Consider the following 16,570-nt stretch of genomic DNA (forward strand, 5'->3'; position numbering starts at 1 on the left):
GTCACTTATACTGTTTCTGTTGTGTTTCTTTCAGTACAAAGAGGTGACTCTCACGGTAAGAAATGTTAGTAAGAACGGTAAGAAACCACTGAAGTGCTTCACTTCACTTTTATGCGTTTAGCAGCGGTTTCCAACCAAGGCCATCTTATTTCACATTCCAGTCAGTTATATTCATGTATGAAGTCAGGGGTGCAACTACCTACTTTTTGAAGGGTATGCAAAGACGTTACAGCCCCCCCTCCTGTATGAGGAAATTGAACTTCTCAAGAACCCTGTAACCCTAGACGGCTTGCTGGGTATATCTCTTGAATACTATCTCTGGAAACATCACAGGTAGTCAGGGCATATCTGGTAACTGATTCCTCCAGCTCAGCTTTTGTCATGTGCTCCATTTTAGTGATGAATTTAAATTTCTCAGACACAAGCTGAAGATTGGAAAACCTCTCGACAATGATATTAAAAACCATGCACCTAAAGTGCCTCTCGGGTTCCTTTTCATGATAAAGGACACAGGTTGGTCAGCAGAAATTCAAACCATACTGGGCATCTAGGTTTTTGTGCAACAAGCATTTTTAATAGCTTTTAATAAATTGCACATCTTGCTTATGCAATTTTTCAATAGAAATCATATTTAGATATGAATCACTAATTTAGTATCACGTGGCTGTTCCTACACTTCCAACTAATATTAGACCAACCTGTTGGCTTCCCCTGTCTGTCCTGATTCTTTCTCTCTCTTCCTCTCTTCTTTCTTTACATCCTCACACCTGAATGACATGAACTTTGTGTTAAGGAGGTTTCAAAATACAGCAGTCAAACCACATAAAAAACATTACATTTTAATTTTAATTGATATCCCTGTAGGACAAAGGATGTTCACCTCTAATATCTGTTCACAGTGCACAGAGAACACTCCTGATAATTATATGCATGCTTTATGGTTCTGCACACCGGTACAGAGGTTCTGGAAGGAGATTTGTGAGGATTTATCCACATGGATCAACTACAGAATCCCAGTGTGCCCCACGGTATGTATATTAGGTCACCTGGGAGACATTGAAATAGAACCTAATTGGACACACCGGGTCCTCACTGCCTTATGTATCGCAAAGAAAACCATTCTAGTAAATTGGAAACAAAAATCCAGTTTATGTATCAATCATTTTAGGAATCTTTTACCAGATCATATTAGTAGTGAGATAATGTCTGCCTCCACTGAACAACATTCGGCTGAATTGCACTCTCTGTGGTCCCCGATTATTGGCTTCGTTACCTAGTGGGGGCGGGGGGGTGGTGATCTCGTAGCCCTTGGGGTTGGGGGTCGGCTTGGGGGGTCTGGGGCGCGGGCCTCTGGTGGCCCCTGGGGGGCGGTGGGGGGGGCCGTGGGGCCCTGTCCCTGGCCGGTGGGGGCCTTGGGGGCCTATGGGGGGGGTTGCCTCATGGCGGTGGGGGGGGGCTGGGGGGGGCTCGGGCGGAGGGCTGTGGCTTGGGCGTCTCCGGGTCTCCCGGGGGGGGCTGGGCCGTGGACGTGGGGGTCCCACTCGGAGGGCCCGGCCCTGCCTGGGTGGGGGGTGGCTGTCTGCGCTGGGGGGGGGCCGAGTGCCCCTGCGGATGTGGGGATTATGGCATTAATCACATGCACTCAACACCAGGGGCGGGAGGGGGTCCCACATCACCCGCGTTCCCTCACCGGCCTGGGATAGGAGGGTGGGGATACCCGGGCCTGGCGGGGCTCGCCGTGCAGCCTGGGGCGCCTTCTGGCGGTGCTGGACCCCCCCGGGGAGGGGGAAACGGTGCGTGATTGTGTGTCTGTGTCGGTGAGAATGCAGTATGGAAGGGTCCTGCCATGGAGGATTTGAGCCTCCATTGGCAGGACATCAAAACTTAATAATTTATCAATATTATATTATACAAAGATGGTTATTATTATTATTATTATTATTATTATTATTAGTATTAGTATTATTATTATTATTATTATGTATAGTATATCATATTATTATTAGTATAGATATCGGATAGTTGAATGGATGAATGAATGGGATGCATGGGTCTGGGGCCCTCCGTTGTCAGGCCTGCACGGGTGTCGCCCTGTTGGGGGGTTCCCTCTCTCCGGGCCCGTCTCCGGTCCCCCCCGCTGCCTCTGCGGCGGGGTGCCCCTCTGGTCTTGGAGGGCCACTTTCGTGGGGGGCGGGTGCGCCTGCCAGCGTCGGCGTCCGGGGCGGCTCTGTCTCTCCGGGCAGGCTGGCCCCCTGCCGGGTGGGGGTCGTTGGCCTGAAGGGTGAGGGCCTCCTGGCCGCGTGTCCGGCCCGGACCGGCTGGCCGGGGATTGCCTGGGTCGCGGTCCGCCGCCGCGGGATCCCTGGCTGCTTCTTCCCGCGCCGTGGGGGCCCCGCCCGCGGGCCCCCTCGGCCGCCGCCGGGGGGAGGGGGGGCCTCGCAGGCGGTGGGTTGCCTCCCTCCTGCTTCTCCCATCTGTGGGGTTGCCGGTGGCCTTGGTTCCGTGCTCTTCCGTGTCGGCCTCTGGTCTCGCGGGTGGCGGGGTTGCTCCCCCCCTCCCCCACTATAGATACACTTCAGGTGGAGCTTTGTTTGGTTTATTACACACACACACACACACACACACACACACACACACACACACACACACACACACACACACACACACACACACACACACACACACACACACACACACACACACGCATGATCATATACATACACACACACACGCACACACATAGACATACACACTGGCTTGTTCACCTGCATGCTGGCTCTCTAGTTTTTGGGGTTAGGTAGCGGTAGCGGTATCTTAGCTCAGACTGCGATCAGATCTCAAGATTTAGGTCGATTGCTGTTGTTGTTTTGGTTGGCTCCGTGCCGGTTTCGTGTTTTGTTTGTGGTTTTTTGTGGCAGATTTCCAGTGCTTGACATGTGTTTCCGTGTGTTCCTGCTTCCTGGATTGGCAGTGGATGTCGTCACATCCCCCCCCCCCCAAAAAAAAAAAAAAAAAAAAAAAATCACTGGGTTTGTATGTGTATATTTATGTATGTGTACGCATATGTATGTGTATATATATGTATATATATTAAATATAGTAATAATGCACTTATATATACTTTTGGTTTCTACCTATATGGTATCAATCATTAATATGTGTGCAGACAAGGTAAAAAAAAAAAAAAAGATATCCCTGTAGGATATCAGTTACTGATTAGACACTGCATCTTATCAACTCCTCAGACTGAGATACATCACAGCAGTACTGTATGTTATAACCCAGTGAAGACAATTAAACTCAAGTGTATCACTCCCAAGTTCTCTGATTTATCTGTTTTATGATTCACCATTTAGTTTATTGATAATTGTCTGTATCACACACACACATACATACACACGACCACAAACAAGTTCCTTTATTTTTCTTCCCATGATCTGTTGTAAATACTGATTAACAAGACAACAGTAACCTGCCGTTTTACCAGTAGTAATCTAGCTTCAGCTAACCGAAATAGCCTATTTACAAGCTTCCTCTTGATACAGGGACATAACTCACCTACTGTCTTTCAACCACTTTGAAATGCTTTGTTTCATCCCCATAAAATTGTTCTCCTTCTCCTCTTCCATTTTCGGATTTGTGTCCCCGACAGCTTTTTTTTCTGCCTCTCCATAACGTTGTTGCAGCGCTCATACTAGTGTGTGTGTGGGAGGAGAGGTGGGGGGTTGGGACAAGAGGAGAGGAGGTTATGGAGCAGAGGGGCCTCTAATCAGTGACGTACTGCTGTTATTAATCATATACATTACACATAAACGCTGTTAAATACAGAAAATGCACACTCCAAATAATTTTCCTTTGGCGCCCCTATGCGCCGCATATAGTACATACCCACTTTTTGCGCCACTGTATGAAGTATTGTAATTCAGTTAATGCCTAGACTGAAAGTCCTTCCTAAAACAACGCTGCAGAACCCATCTCCCTCAGAACCAGAGCTGGAGGTCAGAGATCAAACACAGATTGGTCCAGAGATGAAAAGACATCAGTCTGAAACGAGAAAAACACAGGGAAAAGCACAACGGGCACACAAACCTTTGAGATCTGTAAGAGAGAAAAACTCACAAACAGACATGAGAACAGGCAGAGACATAAACAGCAACCATGTCAGGTCCCTGAGACTGAATCACTATGGAACCGCCTGGATGAGGAACTAAAAGAAAGTAGCTCAATTTACAAATTAAAAAAAAATTATAAATCTAAAATAATAGATAAATATAGAACAATAATATAAATTATCTTCATATTTAACTGTCTAAATTATGCAACTTTCCTCCTGCAGCTGTCCTCAATCGTGAGTGACCAAATTTATTTTCTTCTCTTCTTTGTTCATTTTCTTTGTTCATTTTCTTTGTTTTGTTCGTTCGTTTCGTTTTCTTCTTATTAGTATCTTTTTGTTTCTAAAGTGTGCCTTTTGTTGAAAAGGATAGGCAAAATAAGCCATGAAGCTTCAGCCTATACCTTTTTGGTCAAAAAGAAAAAAAAAAAAAGGAAATGTGTACATATATATAATATATATATTTATACCTGTGAGTATACATATACAGTGTGCATATGCAAACATCTTAAAATGTAAATGACCAAAACAAAACTAAAAAAAAAAAAAAAAAATCAAAACTAGGCTACTGCGATTATCTACTGCAATCCTTTACTGTCTAAAATGAGCCTAAAACATGTCGTAGCAATAGTCACTAAGGCGGCGGGGCTTGCCGATAATTCAGTCTGGCCTAACCAATCCTGGAAGAAGTTACTTCCTGTTGTGGTTGCGGTGGGGACGACATGGTAACCTCATCTCTTTACTGCAGGATCCCAGTTCCAACCGCATCGCCCAGTGGCTGGATAAGGCCATCGTCAACGGCATCCTCGACCTCGCACATCCCACAATCCCCGAAGCTGACCAAGGGAGCTACCAGATCACTGCCATGACCGACAAAGGAGAGATGATCTATCACCAATTTGACATCAAGGAATATGGTGAGCTGCAGCCGGGTGACGGAGCAGAAACTGGAGCCAGTCAGAACTTCAAATACAGTCTTTAACGTGCTAATCTGTTTCTCTTGCTGTAGTTCTGCCAACGTTTGAAGTAAACGTGCACCTGCCTGAAGTGATAACCATCCTGGATAAGGACGCCACGATGAGGATCTGTGGAAAGTGAGTGTTTGCTTTAGTCTGATCGCCTGTATTTACAGCAGAGGAATCAACAGAAACAATCAAACCGCGCTTATTTGAAATATGTGGTTTCGTGAACTCCTCCCTAAGAGGGGACAACCCGCCTCTCCATGAGGAAGAGCAGTGACCCTAGTACAAGTGTCTCATGGGTGATGGAGCTCCTCCCCGCACCCCTGAGGGCAGGTCCAGACACAACCCCTTCCTCCTTGACTCGTTAGGTCAACGTGTTTCTGCGCTGTTTCTTACAGATACACATATGGGAAACCAGTTCTGGGTTCAGTGAGAGCAGAGTTTTGTAGACGTACCTTCCGGTATTACTGGATATCACCATCTGATGAGGGAGACGTCTGCAAGACGTTCCTGCTGAAGGTGAGTGTTTCCCGTGGTCAAGATGCCGCTTCCTGAAAGAGCTTATTTTCAAGAGTCTGAGATCTCTTCCAGACGGATACGAGTGGATGTGCCAAACAGGTGGTGGACCTGGCCGACTTCCACCTCCACAAGAGGCGGTACGACGACAATTTTCACGTGTCTGCTGAACTGGTGGAGGACGGCACTGGTAGGTTGACAACCAAAGGTCACCTCAAGGTGACTTTAACAGGTTATCACATAGTCCAAGGTCATGCAACTAAACATCTGCGCTTACTCTGGTTATATTTACCAACACAACTATAGTGACACTGCTAGTCTCTGTTCCAGGTCACCTTGAAACCCCCCTAGTCTCCATCTAGTCCACTGGTCCAGGGTAAGAAAACCTCCATCTAGGCGATATCAGTTACTCCTCGCGGGACAGTCATTTTACTGGACCGACCCAGTAAACCCAGATGGCAGATGGCAGAGGAATCTGTCCATATAGATCTCCAACCGGTGCCCCATTGCTGGATGGGACGTCACGGTTGTGACCTCAAAGTCCTGAGTCAAAGACACTGGACACTGCTGTCATCACGTGGACCACTAGAAGCTCCCAAAGCTTGTTGTCCACTTCAAACCGAGCTGATGAATACGCAGACGACACCACACTGATCATACAGTGCTGTGGGCGCTGCTTTAAGCCTGGGATATACTTGCTGTTGGTGCTTGCGTTCGCGTCTGTTCGTGTCTGTTCGTGTCTGTTCGCGTGCACCACCAACCGCAAAATCGCTCACGTAGTACACGAGGAGAGCGCGTCGTACCGGCGGAGACCGATAGGGGGCAGTAAGCAGAGCAACAGTTGGAAAAGTGATTAAATATTTAGTAGCAGTGGTAGTAGCAGTAGCAGATTAAAACAACAAACAAGTTTACATGACACCATAGGATGAAGAGGAGATTATAACATTGCTTTGGTTGCGATCTCGGCAAAGGAAACGGCGCCAGCAACCTCCGCGTTGTCACTTGTGACCAGCTGGTATCTGACCGGGACCAGCGCCACTCACGGCCACAGCGAGAACTGCAGGTCGCGTACGCGTTCAGTGTCTTTTTGAGAACGTGCATGTTGACACGTCAAATGAACGCAGGATACGAGTGGCGGCCATGATGCGTACGCGGACCCGGTCTGAACTGCAAGTATATCCCAGATATTAGTCTTAAAACAACAAATCATGCAAAGTGGCTTCTATTACTGCACTGTTCTGAGCATGAGGGGATTTACTCTATAGCCGGTACATCCGGAGGTCTGACATTTCACTGGAAACCAGAGGAAATAAAGAAAACTGGACAAATACAATCACTGCTGCTACCTCAGATTAAAAGAAACTGCCGGCAGTGGTTCCTGGCGAGCTCTGATCTGTTTGTCTTTCTACCATCTAGGGGTCATTCTTAAAGGCTCTGGGAAGACCACCTTCACCAGTCAGATGAGAACTGTCACCTTCCAGGATGTACCTGAAGCGTACAAGCCCGGCCTCCCGTTTGACGGAAAGGTAACCGTCGAGTAATGAAACTGAAGCCTCTACTGTGAAGTTTGGAGCCTATGAAGTCTGAGTTGATCACTTTGTTAGCGGCAGCACCAGCACTTCCTTTCTAGCATCATGCGAGGAGCATGCTAGCTTTAACACTGTCTTTAGCAAAACGCTCTCAGACACCCAACAATGCTATTAGCATGCTAGCTGGGCGCCAGAAGTCAGTCAAAGTGCCACTTTGCCAAAGTAGAGCGTCACGGGAGCCGTTAATCTTGTTTCACTTATTTCATTCATCCTCTTTCCTCAGCATCTCAGGGGGTTCAACTTGAACTCACTGTGGGAGTCATGAGCATTGCAGCCCCCCCCCCGACCACTAGGGTCTGGATCCAGACTCGCGGTTCCTCCACCGACCGCTAGGCCAGGGGAGGCCAACCAGTCAGAGGCTAAGAGCCACAATTGGTTACTGTGTTACTGCAAAGAGCCACATGCACACATCAACTGCCCCATCCCTCACTCCCTGCTCTCTCTGAGACATAAAAATACCATTAGAAAACGGAATGGTGAAATCCTGCAATCGGATTGGTTGTTAACCGTGGTATAATGAGCATATACCACGGCTTCTATTCTAAAGCCTTATCCCAGCATATCATCCCGCCTCAGGGAAGCAACAATGTATCCATGACAACAACCAACTGTTACATATTTTTTGACGGTTACAGCAGGTAGCAAAAAGTAGCTGGTGTTAAAGTTTATTTCTTATTTTTGTTAACAATGAATTATCTCCGAGGAGGGCTAACGATGGATGAATGGACTGACGAGTGCCAGTCAGACGAGCAAAAGACGACATGTGGAGCTACATCTGGAGAGAGGGGACTATTTTTTCCACAGTGGGGCTATTTTTACTGGATAATATGTATTTCTGATTAATTAAAAACTACATTAAATAGATTGTGTATTCCTCTTTCATATTTACATTATTGGTAACCGTTTTATAAAAGCAATACATCACTTCGCATCGGGCCGGAGACACCCCTCAGCTGTGATATAATGAACGTATACCATGGTCTCTCGCTATGTATGGCTTAAATATTAATAAACTCTCCCACTCTGTTAAAAACGCCTTGTGTTTATCTTCATCTTTTCGTTTGGCCGTGCATTTTTTCCCTGCCATTCTGAGAGTGTATTTTTTTCCCTCCAAGTTATTTCCGTCACGAACGCGAGCGCACCCGTATAGCTCAACGGGTTGAGCAGGCGATTTATGTACACCTTCCCCTGTACAGCGACGCGGGATCGATTCCAGTCGCGGCATATTTTGCCCCCACTTCCTACAGTATGTGTCTGTCTTTCACTGCACCTGTCAAATAAAGTCGCAAGAGCCGCATGAAACCAAGTAAAGAGCTGCATGCGACTCGCGAGCCGCGGGTTGGCCACCCCTGCACTATGGTCTGGAGCCAGACCCGCGGTTCCTCCACCTACCGCTAGGGTCTGGAGCCAGACCCTGGAATTCTGCTGGAATTCATTTACGAGTCTGACTGAAAAACACCTGAATTCAATAGTTAATTATACCTCATATGCTCTACTTTTATCACTTTTGCATAAAATATATGACGTTAAACCTCCGTCGACATTTAGTGAGAATGTGGATGAGATCTGAAATCCTGCTTCCACTGTGTTCCAGGTGAAAATGGTCGGTCCAGACAGCAAACCTGTTTTCAATGAGACGATCCACCTGTTCGTTGAAAACAACGGAACCACTGAGTTGACGTTCACCACAGACCTGCGAGGCATGGCTCTGTTTTCTCTGGACACCTCCCTGTGGACAGATCGCATATCTTTGACGGTGGGTGGATCTGGTTGTAGTCTCCAGGGACCAGTTGCTTTCAGGGGAAACTGAACCAGTTGGTTTATGTTTGAGACCCGGAGGTGCAGTTTGACCTTTGATCCCTTCCGCAGGCGCACTCTAAAAGCACGTTGGATCACGGGCCGTACGACTACGAAGTGCGGAAACCGGATTATGACCGGGCCTTCCATTCCATCACACAGTTTTACTCCAAGAGCAGGAGTTTCCTGAAGCTCCTGCAGGTGGGCGAGGCGTTGGCCTGCGACAGAGACGCAGCGCTGCAGGCTCAGTACATCATCCAGGGGGAGGAGCTGAAGGACGGACAGGAGACCCTTGACTTCTTCTTCCTGGTATGTGTTGCAGGGTCCTTTTACTATTTTAACACCAATTGCCACCTTGGCGTCCTCCGTTGACTAGGCCTGTGTTGGAAAAATCTTTTTTTTTTTCGGTTCTAAATCGATTCTCATATTCATACTGTCTTGGGGATACATTTGCATAAAATGCCAAAAATTAAAAACCGAAAAGGATAAAATGCAAACGGAATGTTGGAAAAAATAAAAGCGATTTCATCCGTCTCTGTTTCCTCCCTGGATCTGTTTGGTAATTCTGCACCAAGATGTTTCTGAAAGCAATTCTATCAGCATTCTGGGAGCTGATTGGTCCTTACAGCATCATTAGCTGCCAATACTTGCTGTTGAATCTCAATATAATACTAGTATTAATATGTTGCTTATACACAGTCATACAGGACTGTCTCAGAAAAAGATTATGGCTTACAGTTTAAGATTAAGATTCCCAGAATATTCAAATTTTTTGAGATAGGATATTTGAGTTTTCTTAAGCTGTAAGCCATGATCAGCAATATTAAAATAATAAAAGGCTTGCAATATTTCAGTTGATTTGTAATGAATCCAGAATGTATGACATTTTTGTTTTTGTAATTGCATTACAGAAAATCACAATATTCAAATTTTCTGAGACAGTCCTGTATAATTCATGCAACAGCTCAAAAAACGTTTTAATAACACTAACCCCAATCAATATCGGGATCGGAGCAAATCTTGATAATCGATTCTGAATCTTAAGAATCGGAATCGAATCTATTCTTGACATTTGAATCGATCCCCAGACCCAGTCTCTGAAGTGACTTGATGCAGACCAGAAAAGACCAGGAAAACTTAACAAACTCGCATTGTGTGTTTCTACATTCTTCCCTTGATCTTCCCCTGCTCCTGTGTACCAATTTTCCCTGCATGTCTTTGTCTTTTCCCAAGGTTGTGTCCAGAGGTGCGATCGTGCAGCACGGCAGTATCCCAGCTGACGTCAAAGCAGGAAAAGGTACAAACTTTGTTTAAAGGGGACCTATTATGAAGAAACACGTTTTCTCTTGCCTTAACATATACTGTATAAAGTGGTCTCCCCTCAGCCTGCCAACTCAGAGAAGGAGGAAAGCAACCAAATTCTGCAGTGTCTGTACAGCCGCCCGGATGAGCCATCCAGTGTGATGTGGATCCACGAGCCGTTCAGATTCTGCTCCTGTCGTTACGTAACGACGGGAGCGATGCGTGAAACCACACCCAAAACTAACTCCACCGGCCGGAGCTTCCACCATTTTTCCGTAGCGGTGTATCGCGTCATTCAGGCAGCCAATCAGCACAGAGCCTCATTATCATAGCCCCGCCCACTCAGAATCCCTCATAGATAATGAGGTTAGAGAATGGGAAGATAAAGACATGGCTCAGAGGCTGAATTTCTAATTTATTTAGCAAAAACAATCACCCTGCGGAGGGAACTCATCTCGGCCGCTTGTATCCGCGATCTCGTCCTTTCGGTCATTACCCAAAGTTCATGACCATAGGTGAGGGTAGGTGCGTAGATTGACAGGTAAATCGAGAGCTTCGCCTTTCGACTCAGCTCCCTCTTCACCGCGACGGTCCGGTACATTGACCGCATAACTGCGGACGCTGCACCGAACCGTCTGTCAATCTCACGCTCCATCGTTCCCTCACTCGTGAACAAGACCCCGAAATACTTGAACTCCTCCACCTGAGGCAGGACTCTGTATGATCAATTCAATTCAACTATCGGCCGTATTCTCCTCTCCAGTACCTTGGAGTAGACTTTCCCGGGGAGGCTGAGAAGTGTGATCCCCCTATAGTTGGAACACACTCTCTGGTCCCCCTTTTTAAACAGAGGGACCACCACCCCGGTTTGCCACTCCAGCGGTACTGTCCCCTTCCTCCATGCGATGTTGCAGAGGCGTGTCAACCAAGACAGCCCTACGACATCCAGAGCCTTGAGGTACTCAGAGCGAATCTCATCCCCCCCGGTGCCACCGAGGAGCTTACGAACTACCTCAGTGACCTCGACTGGGGTGATGGACGAGCACGCCCCAGAGTGCCCACTCTCTGCTTCCTCAATGTAAGGCATGTCAGTCGGGTTGAGGAGATCCTCGAAGTATTCCTTCAACCGTCCGACAATGTCCCCAGTCGAGGTCAACAGCTCCCCACCTGCACCATAAACGGTGCCAGCAGAGTACTGCTTCCCCCTTCTGAGGTGCTGAACGGTTTGCCAGAATTTCCTCGGGGCCGACCGAAAGTCTTCCTCCATGGCCTCCCCGAACTCCTCCCAGACCCGAGTTTTTGCCTCCAAGACTGCCCGAGCTGCGGCTTGCTTGGCATGTCGGTACCCATCTACTGCGTCAGGAGTCCCACAGGCCAACATAGCTCGGTAGGACTCCTTCTTCAGTCTGACGGCATCCTTTACTTGCGGTGTGTCCACCACCGGGTTCTAGGATGTGGTTGTTAGGGTGTGGTCTGGTTGTTACCAAACTTTGTAAATAATGAGGAACAATAATAAACAATAAAGCCACGACGCTCAGAAGGATCTTTTTCATATTTTTACGCAGAAAAACCCTGGAACTAAAAGAGGAGGCACAAAAGAGGGACTTTTGTGTACAAAGCGTGATTTTCATACGTAACCATTCATGGTTCTCCTGTGTGTTTGGAGCCAGTGAAAGTTCTGCCAGGGTCCATTCCCTCACCTGTGTCTGCTTTCTGCTCCAGTCAACCAAGGAGAGCTGACCATATCCCTGGGCCAGGTGACCAAGCTGGCACCGTTCGCCCAGGTGGTGGTTTACACGGTGATGCCCGGCGGAGAGGCGGTGGCCGACAGCAAGGACTTCCCCATCCAGCAGTGCTTGAGCAACAAGGTAGGAGACGCCGAGACACCGGCTTCAGAGCCAGAGCCCGCGTGGTTCTGGACGAGTGGCTGACTCTCCACTTTGTGTCCGGGCCAGGTGTCCATGAAGTTCTCCTCCGTCCAGACGCTTCCAGGAAGCTCGGTCAAGCTGACCCTGGAGGCGCAGCCGAGGTCCCTGTGCTCCGTCCGAGCCATCGACCAGAGCGTCCTGCTGCTGCAGCCGGAGAAGGAGCTCACCGTCGAACACGTACGCTGCCGCTCACCCGAGGCCCAGGCCTGGACCGCTACCTGGCAAAGGGGATGGAAATTCAGACTGAAAGAAAATTAAAAAATCTGAAATTTAATCAAAAATGTAATAAAGTAAACTTGGGAGTTTCACACTGCATGATACGGAAGAGTATTAGGGCCATGCAGGAGAAAAAATATTTGAGAGGGGAAGATTTTCTTTTTTATTGTGCACTTCGAGAAAAAAACAAAAAGTCGAAATGTCGAGATTACGCATTACTTTTCTCAGTCAAAAGCGTTACCATGGCGACGATAGACGCCAAAAATTGCACCCACCCTTCATTTGGTCCATATTTGATAGTTCCTACTTTCTGCCATAACTTTTGAATGGTTTGACATAAAGACTCGTGGGTGGTGTCATCGGACTTTGGGTCCTTGACTTTTATTGGTGAAAAAACAACCGCGAGGGCCCGTTCATCGCTGCTTGCAGCTTTAAATATTATTATGATTACTACTACAAATATGTTTATGTAATATTTTTTTAGGTGTTCAACCAGCTGCCTGTCCAGAAGATGTCGGGATACAGATACATGATCGAAGACTCTGACAGGTATCCCTGCTTGCCGAACCGATTTCCATTTGTTCCTGAGCCTGTGCCGGAACTTGAACCTGCGCCGGAACTTGAACTTCTGCCAGAAGTTGAACTTAAACCAGTGACTGAAGTGGTACTTGAACTAGACGTCCCACCAGCAGACAAACCCCGGGCAAAGCGTTCCTTCTACTTTCCCATGAACGATAAGAAGGATGATGTCTACAGCGTCTTCAAAGTAAAGCACTGTTCATTTTCCATACATGTACAGACACTAACCAATCATGAATTTAGATTAAAAAAATATATATGTATGCGTGTGTGTGTGTATTTACGTATATATATACATATATATATATATATATATATATATATATATATATATATATATATATATATATATATATATATATATATATATATATATATATATGTATATATATATATTTTACATTCTTAGGCTAAGTAGGCCTAATGCTTTGTAAAATGTGCCAGCTAATTTTATCTAACTTTAACTTGATTAACGTTTCCTTGGTCCAGTTTATTTTAGCTAACTTTAACTTGGTCTAGCTAACTTTTATCTAACTTTAACTTGGTTAACGTTTCCTTGGTCCAGTTTATTTTAGCTAACTTTAACTTGGTCCAGCTAACTTTAGCTATCTTTAACCATATTAACATTTCCATGGTCCAGCTATATTTAGCTAACTTTAACTATGTCCAGCTAATTTTAACTTGATTAATGTTAACTTGGTCCAGCTAACTTTAGCTCACTTTAACTTGGTCCAGCTAACTTTAGCTAACTTTAAGTTGGTCCAGCTAACTTTAGCTCACTTTAACTTGGTCCAGCTAACTTTAGCTAACTTTAAGTTGGTCCAGCTAACTTTAGCTAACTTTAAGTTGATTAATGTTAACTTGGTCCAGCTAACCATATATAACTAAACTTGATTAAAGTTAACTTGGTCCGGCTAACTATAGCTAACGTTAACTTGGTCCAGCTAACTTTAGCCAACTTTAACTTAATTAATGTTTCATTGGTCCAGCTAATTTTAGCTAACTTTAACTTGATTAATGTTTCATTGGTCCAGCTAATTTTAGCTAACTTTAACTTGGTCCAGCTAACTTTAACTTGATTAACGTTTCTTTGGTCCAGCTAACTTTACCTTACTTTAACTTGATTAACGTTTTCTTGGTCCAGCTAACTTTAGCTTACTTTAACTTGTTTAATGTTTCCATGGTCCAGTTTATTTTGAGCTAACTTTACCTTCATTAACTTTAACATGGTCCAGCTAACTTCCTCTGTCCAGCTATATATATATATATATATATATATATATATATATATATATATATATATATATATATATATATATATATATATATAGCTAACTTGAACTTGATTAACGTTTACTTGGTCCAGCAAACTATAGGTAACTAAACTTGATTAAACATAACTTGGTCCAGCTAACTTTAACTTGATTAACGTTAAATTTGTCCAACTAATTTTAGCTCACTAAAGTTGTAATTTTAACAAGTTAAAGTTTGTTCTAGCTCTATCTCGTGACGTTAATCTAGTTCAAGTTGGCTGCTTTTTCTCAGTTTGCTGGGTGCTGTTTCTTCTTTATCGTTCTCTCCTTTACTTCCATTTGTTTGTTCTCAATTCTCCATCTTTACCTCGTCTAATCCACGTTAGTTATTACATTTGAGTAACACTTGATGACTTTTTTTCCCTCTACTGTACTGGAATTGTCTAGTGGTTTTCATTCTGTATCATCAGTATTTATTTAATCATGTACAGCAGACGGTGTCACACTAATTCGGTTTTCACATGTCTGTCAACTTCTAGGAAATCGGAATAAAAATGATCACAAACTCTGATGTGAAAAGGCCTATTGATTGCTTTCCATATGGATTTGCGGTTCCTCAGGGTAAGTTTCTTCTTTTTATTTGTCAGTTGTTTTGTCCATTAATAGCGACCCACAGAAATGAATGCTACATTAAAAACTGCAGTAAACTTTCGTTCAGACAATGTTCAGTACGCATCTATGCCTGATGGAGGAGGTCGGGGTGGAAATACTAAGGAGACTATTAGAAAATACTTCCCTGAGACCTGGATTTGGGACCTGGTATCTATAGGGTAAGTATTTTAGTTTAATTGATTTGTTTTCCCATGTGTTCCTAGGTGTACTACTCTTTGATTCCCCTGGTCTCGGGGGGCCTTCTGCGCGCATGCCGGAATTATTAAGGAAGGACACAAAGGAGACAGTCAGAAAGTTCTTCCCTGAAACCTGGATCTGGGACCTGGTTCCTGTTGGGTAAAAATAACAAATCAGATAAATGATGATGCATTTGGGCATTTTAAACTCATAAGAAGCAGCAGTGTTTATTTGAATCATAGAGAATCGTTTCTTCAGCAGAAGATGGAGATTTTCCCAAATTTGCCGCAACTAAAAGCACAAACGACTCCATCATCTTGATCTCGTATTTGTGATATTGTCCAAGTGTACGGTCGTGAAAAAGAAAAAATAGCTTTTCCTCAACTCTAAGGTGTCGTGTTTAAGGACATGATAAAAGTATCTGAGCATTACCAGGTCTTAAAATGGACTAAATACAACAACACGACCTTGTGCACAACGTCAGTATTTACTCAACAAAAACCAGCCAAACTGCAGAAAGGCTTAGAAAAACCAAGCATTTTTACGTAGATGTGGAGCCTTTGGATACGTGCTGCACTTTCGTTCGCGGGTCATTACCAAGTCTGACATTCAGTGCGTTTACATGGGAAGTTTAATTCCTCTTTAATTCAGAATTAAAATTAAATACGAATTAAAATTATTAAAAGTTACCATGTAAACACCTAATTCTGAATGAAAATGGCCATTCTGAATTAAACTTAATTCCGAAGTAAGTGACTGGTTTATTCCAATTTTAAATCCGAATGGAATAATTCCACGATCATGTAAACACTCATTCCTCTTTAAATTAATTCCGGTCTTTCTTTCTGCTCGTTCCCTCGCCCGTCTGTCTCCATGACCTTATATTCCACGCTGGGCTGGTTTTCCAAACAAAGTTTCAAGATGCAGCACGCAGTAAACGCTGGTCAAGAGCAGAGACCATTTATTTAATAAATAGCTTGGAGGACCTGGAAATAATTAAAAGAACAGATGGAAACAGGAAACATCAAAATTGTGAGCTTTTCAAAGTTGTAGCGGCTAAGTTTGTTTTTCTTCCGGTAGAGTAACTTCCGGTCCGCCCCCCTATCCAATCAGAACCTTCCCAACCCCCAGACCTGAAGAGGAATTGGATAAAGCCGATCAAACGTGTTTTCCACGTAAACCTTAATTCGGAATTACTATTTCCATGTAAACTTGAAGGAAAATAGTTTAATTCTGAATTATTTAATTCAGAATAATTAATTCCGAATGAATAAACATCATGTAACCGTGACCACTGAAGGGACCTGAGGAACCCCACAGAGGAGGTCTCCGGCCAGACCACCTTCATGATTTGAGCTTGTTTTACAGCCAAATGACCAAAGGTACACATCTAAGTCAAATCAAGCCTTAGCAGTTTAGTCCAGCTGCTGCCCTGCATCTTGGAGATGTTTATCTGTTCCACCACACC

General features: G+C 44.9%; 1 protein-coding gene across 3 annotated transcripts in view; it reads left to right on the top strand.

Annotated features, from left to right (window-relative positions):
• The window catches only part of LOC133441435 (alpha-2-macroglobulin-like protein 1), a 64,383-nt gene that overhangs the window by 22,118 nt on the left and 25,695 nt on the right, over positions 1-16,570 (top strand). Inside the window, exons 5-18 of one of the 3 annotated variants that reach the window (XM_061718718.1) lie at positions 35-55; positions 4,860-5,028; positions 5,121-5,205; positions 5,472-5,592; positions 5,665-5,779; positions 7,006-7,115; positions 8,773-8,934; positions 9,048-9,284; positions 10,209-10,272; positions 12,000-12,145; positions 12,233-12,382; positions 12,906-13,187; positions 14,793-14,874; positions 14,957-15,083. In XM_061718718.1, coding sequence (XP_061574702.1) covers positions 35-55; positions 4,860-5,028; positions 5,121-5,205; positions 5,472-5,592; positions 5,665-5,779; positions 7,006-7,115; positions 8,773-8,934; positions 9,048-9,284; positions 10,209-10,272; positions 12,000-12,145; positions 12,233-12,382; positions 12,906-13,187; positions 14,793-14,874; positions 14,957-15,083 — 1,871 coding nt within the window. Of the gene's footprint in view, positions 1-34; positions 56-4,859; positions 5,029-5,120; positions 5,206-5,471; positions 5,593-5,664; positions 5,780-7,005; positions 7,116-8,772; positions 8,935-9,047; positions 9,285-10,208; positions 10,273-11,999; positions 12,146-12,232; positions 12,383-12,905; positions 13,188-14,792; positions 14,875-14,956; positions 15,084-15,128; positions 15,262-16,570 lie in introns of all 3 variants that reach the window. The other 2 variants (XM_061718719.1, XM_061718717.1) reach the window with 2 other exon arrangements.

Source organism: Cololabis saira, chromosome 4, assembly GCF_033807715.1.
Source record: "Cololabis saira isolate AMF1-May2022 chromosome 4, fColSai1.1, whole genome shotgun sequence".
In the NCBI taxonomy this organism is placed as follows: domain Eukaryota; kingdom Metazoa; phylum Chordata; class Actinopteri; order Beloniformes; family Belonidae; genus Cololabis; species Cololabis saira.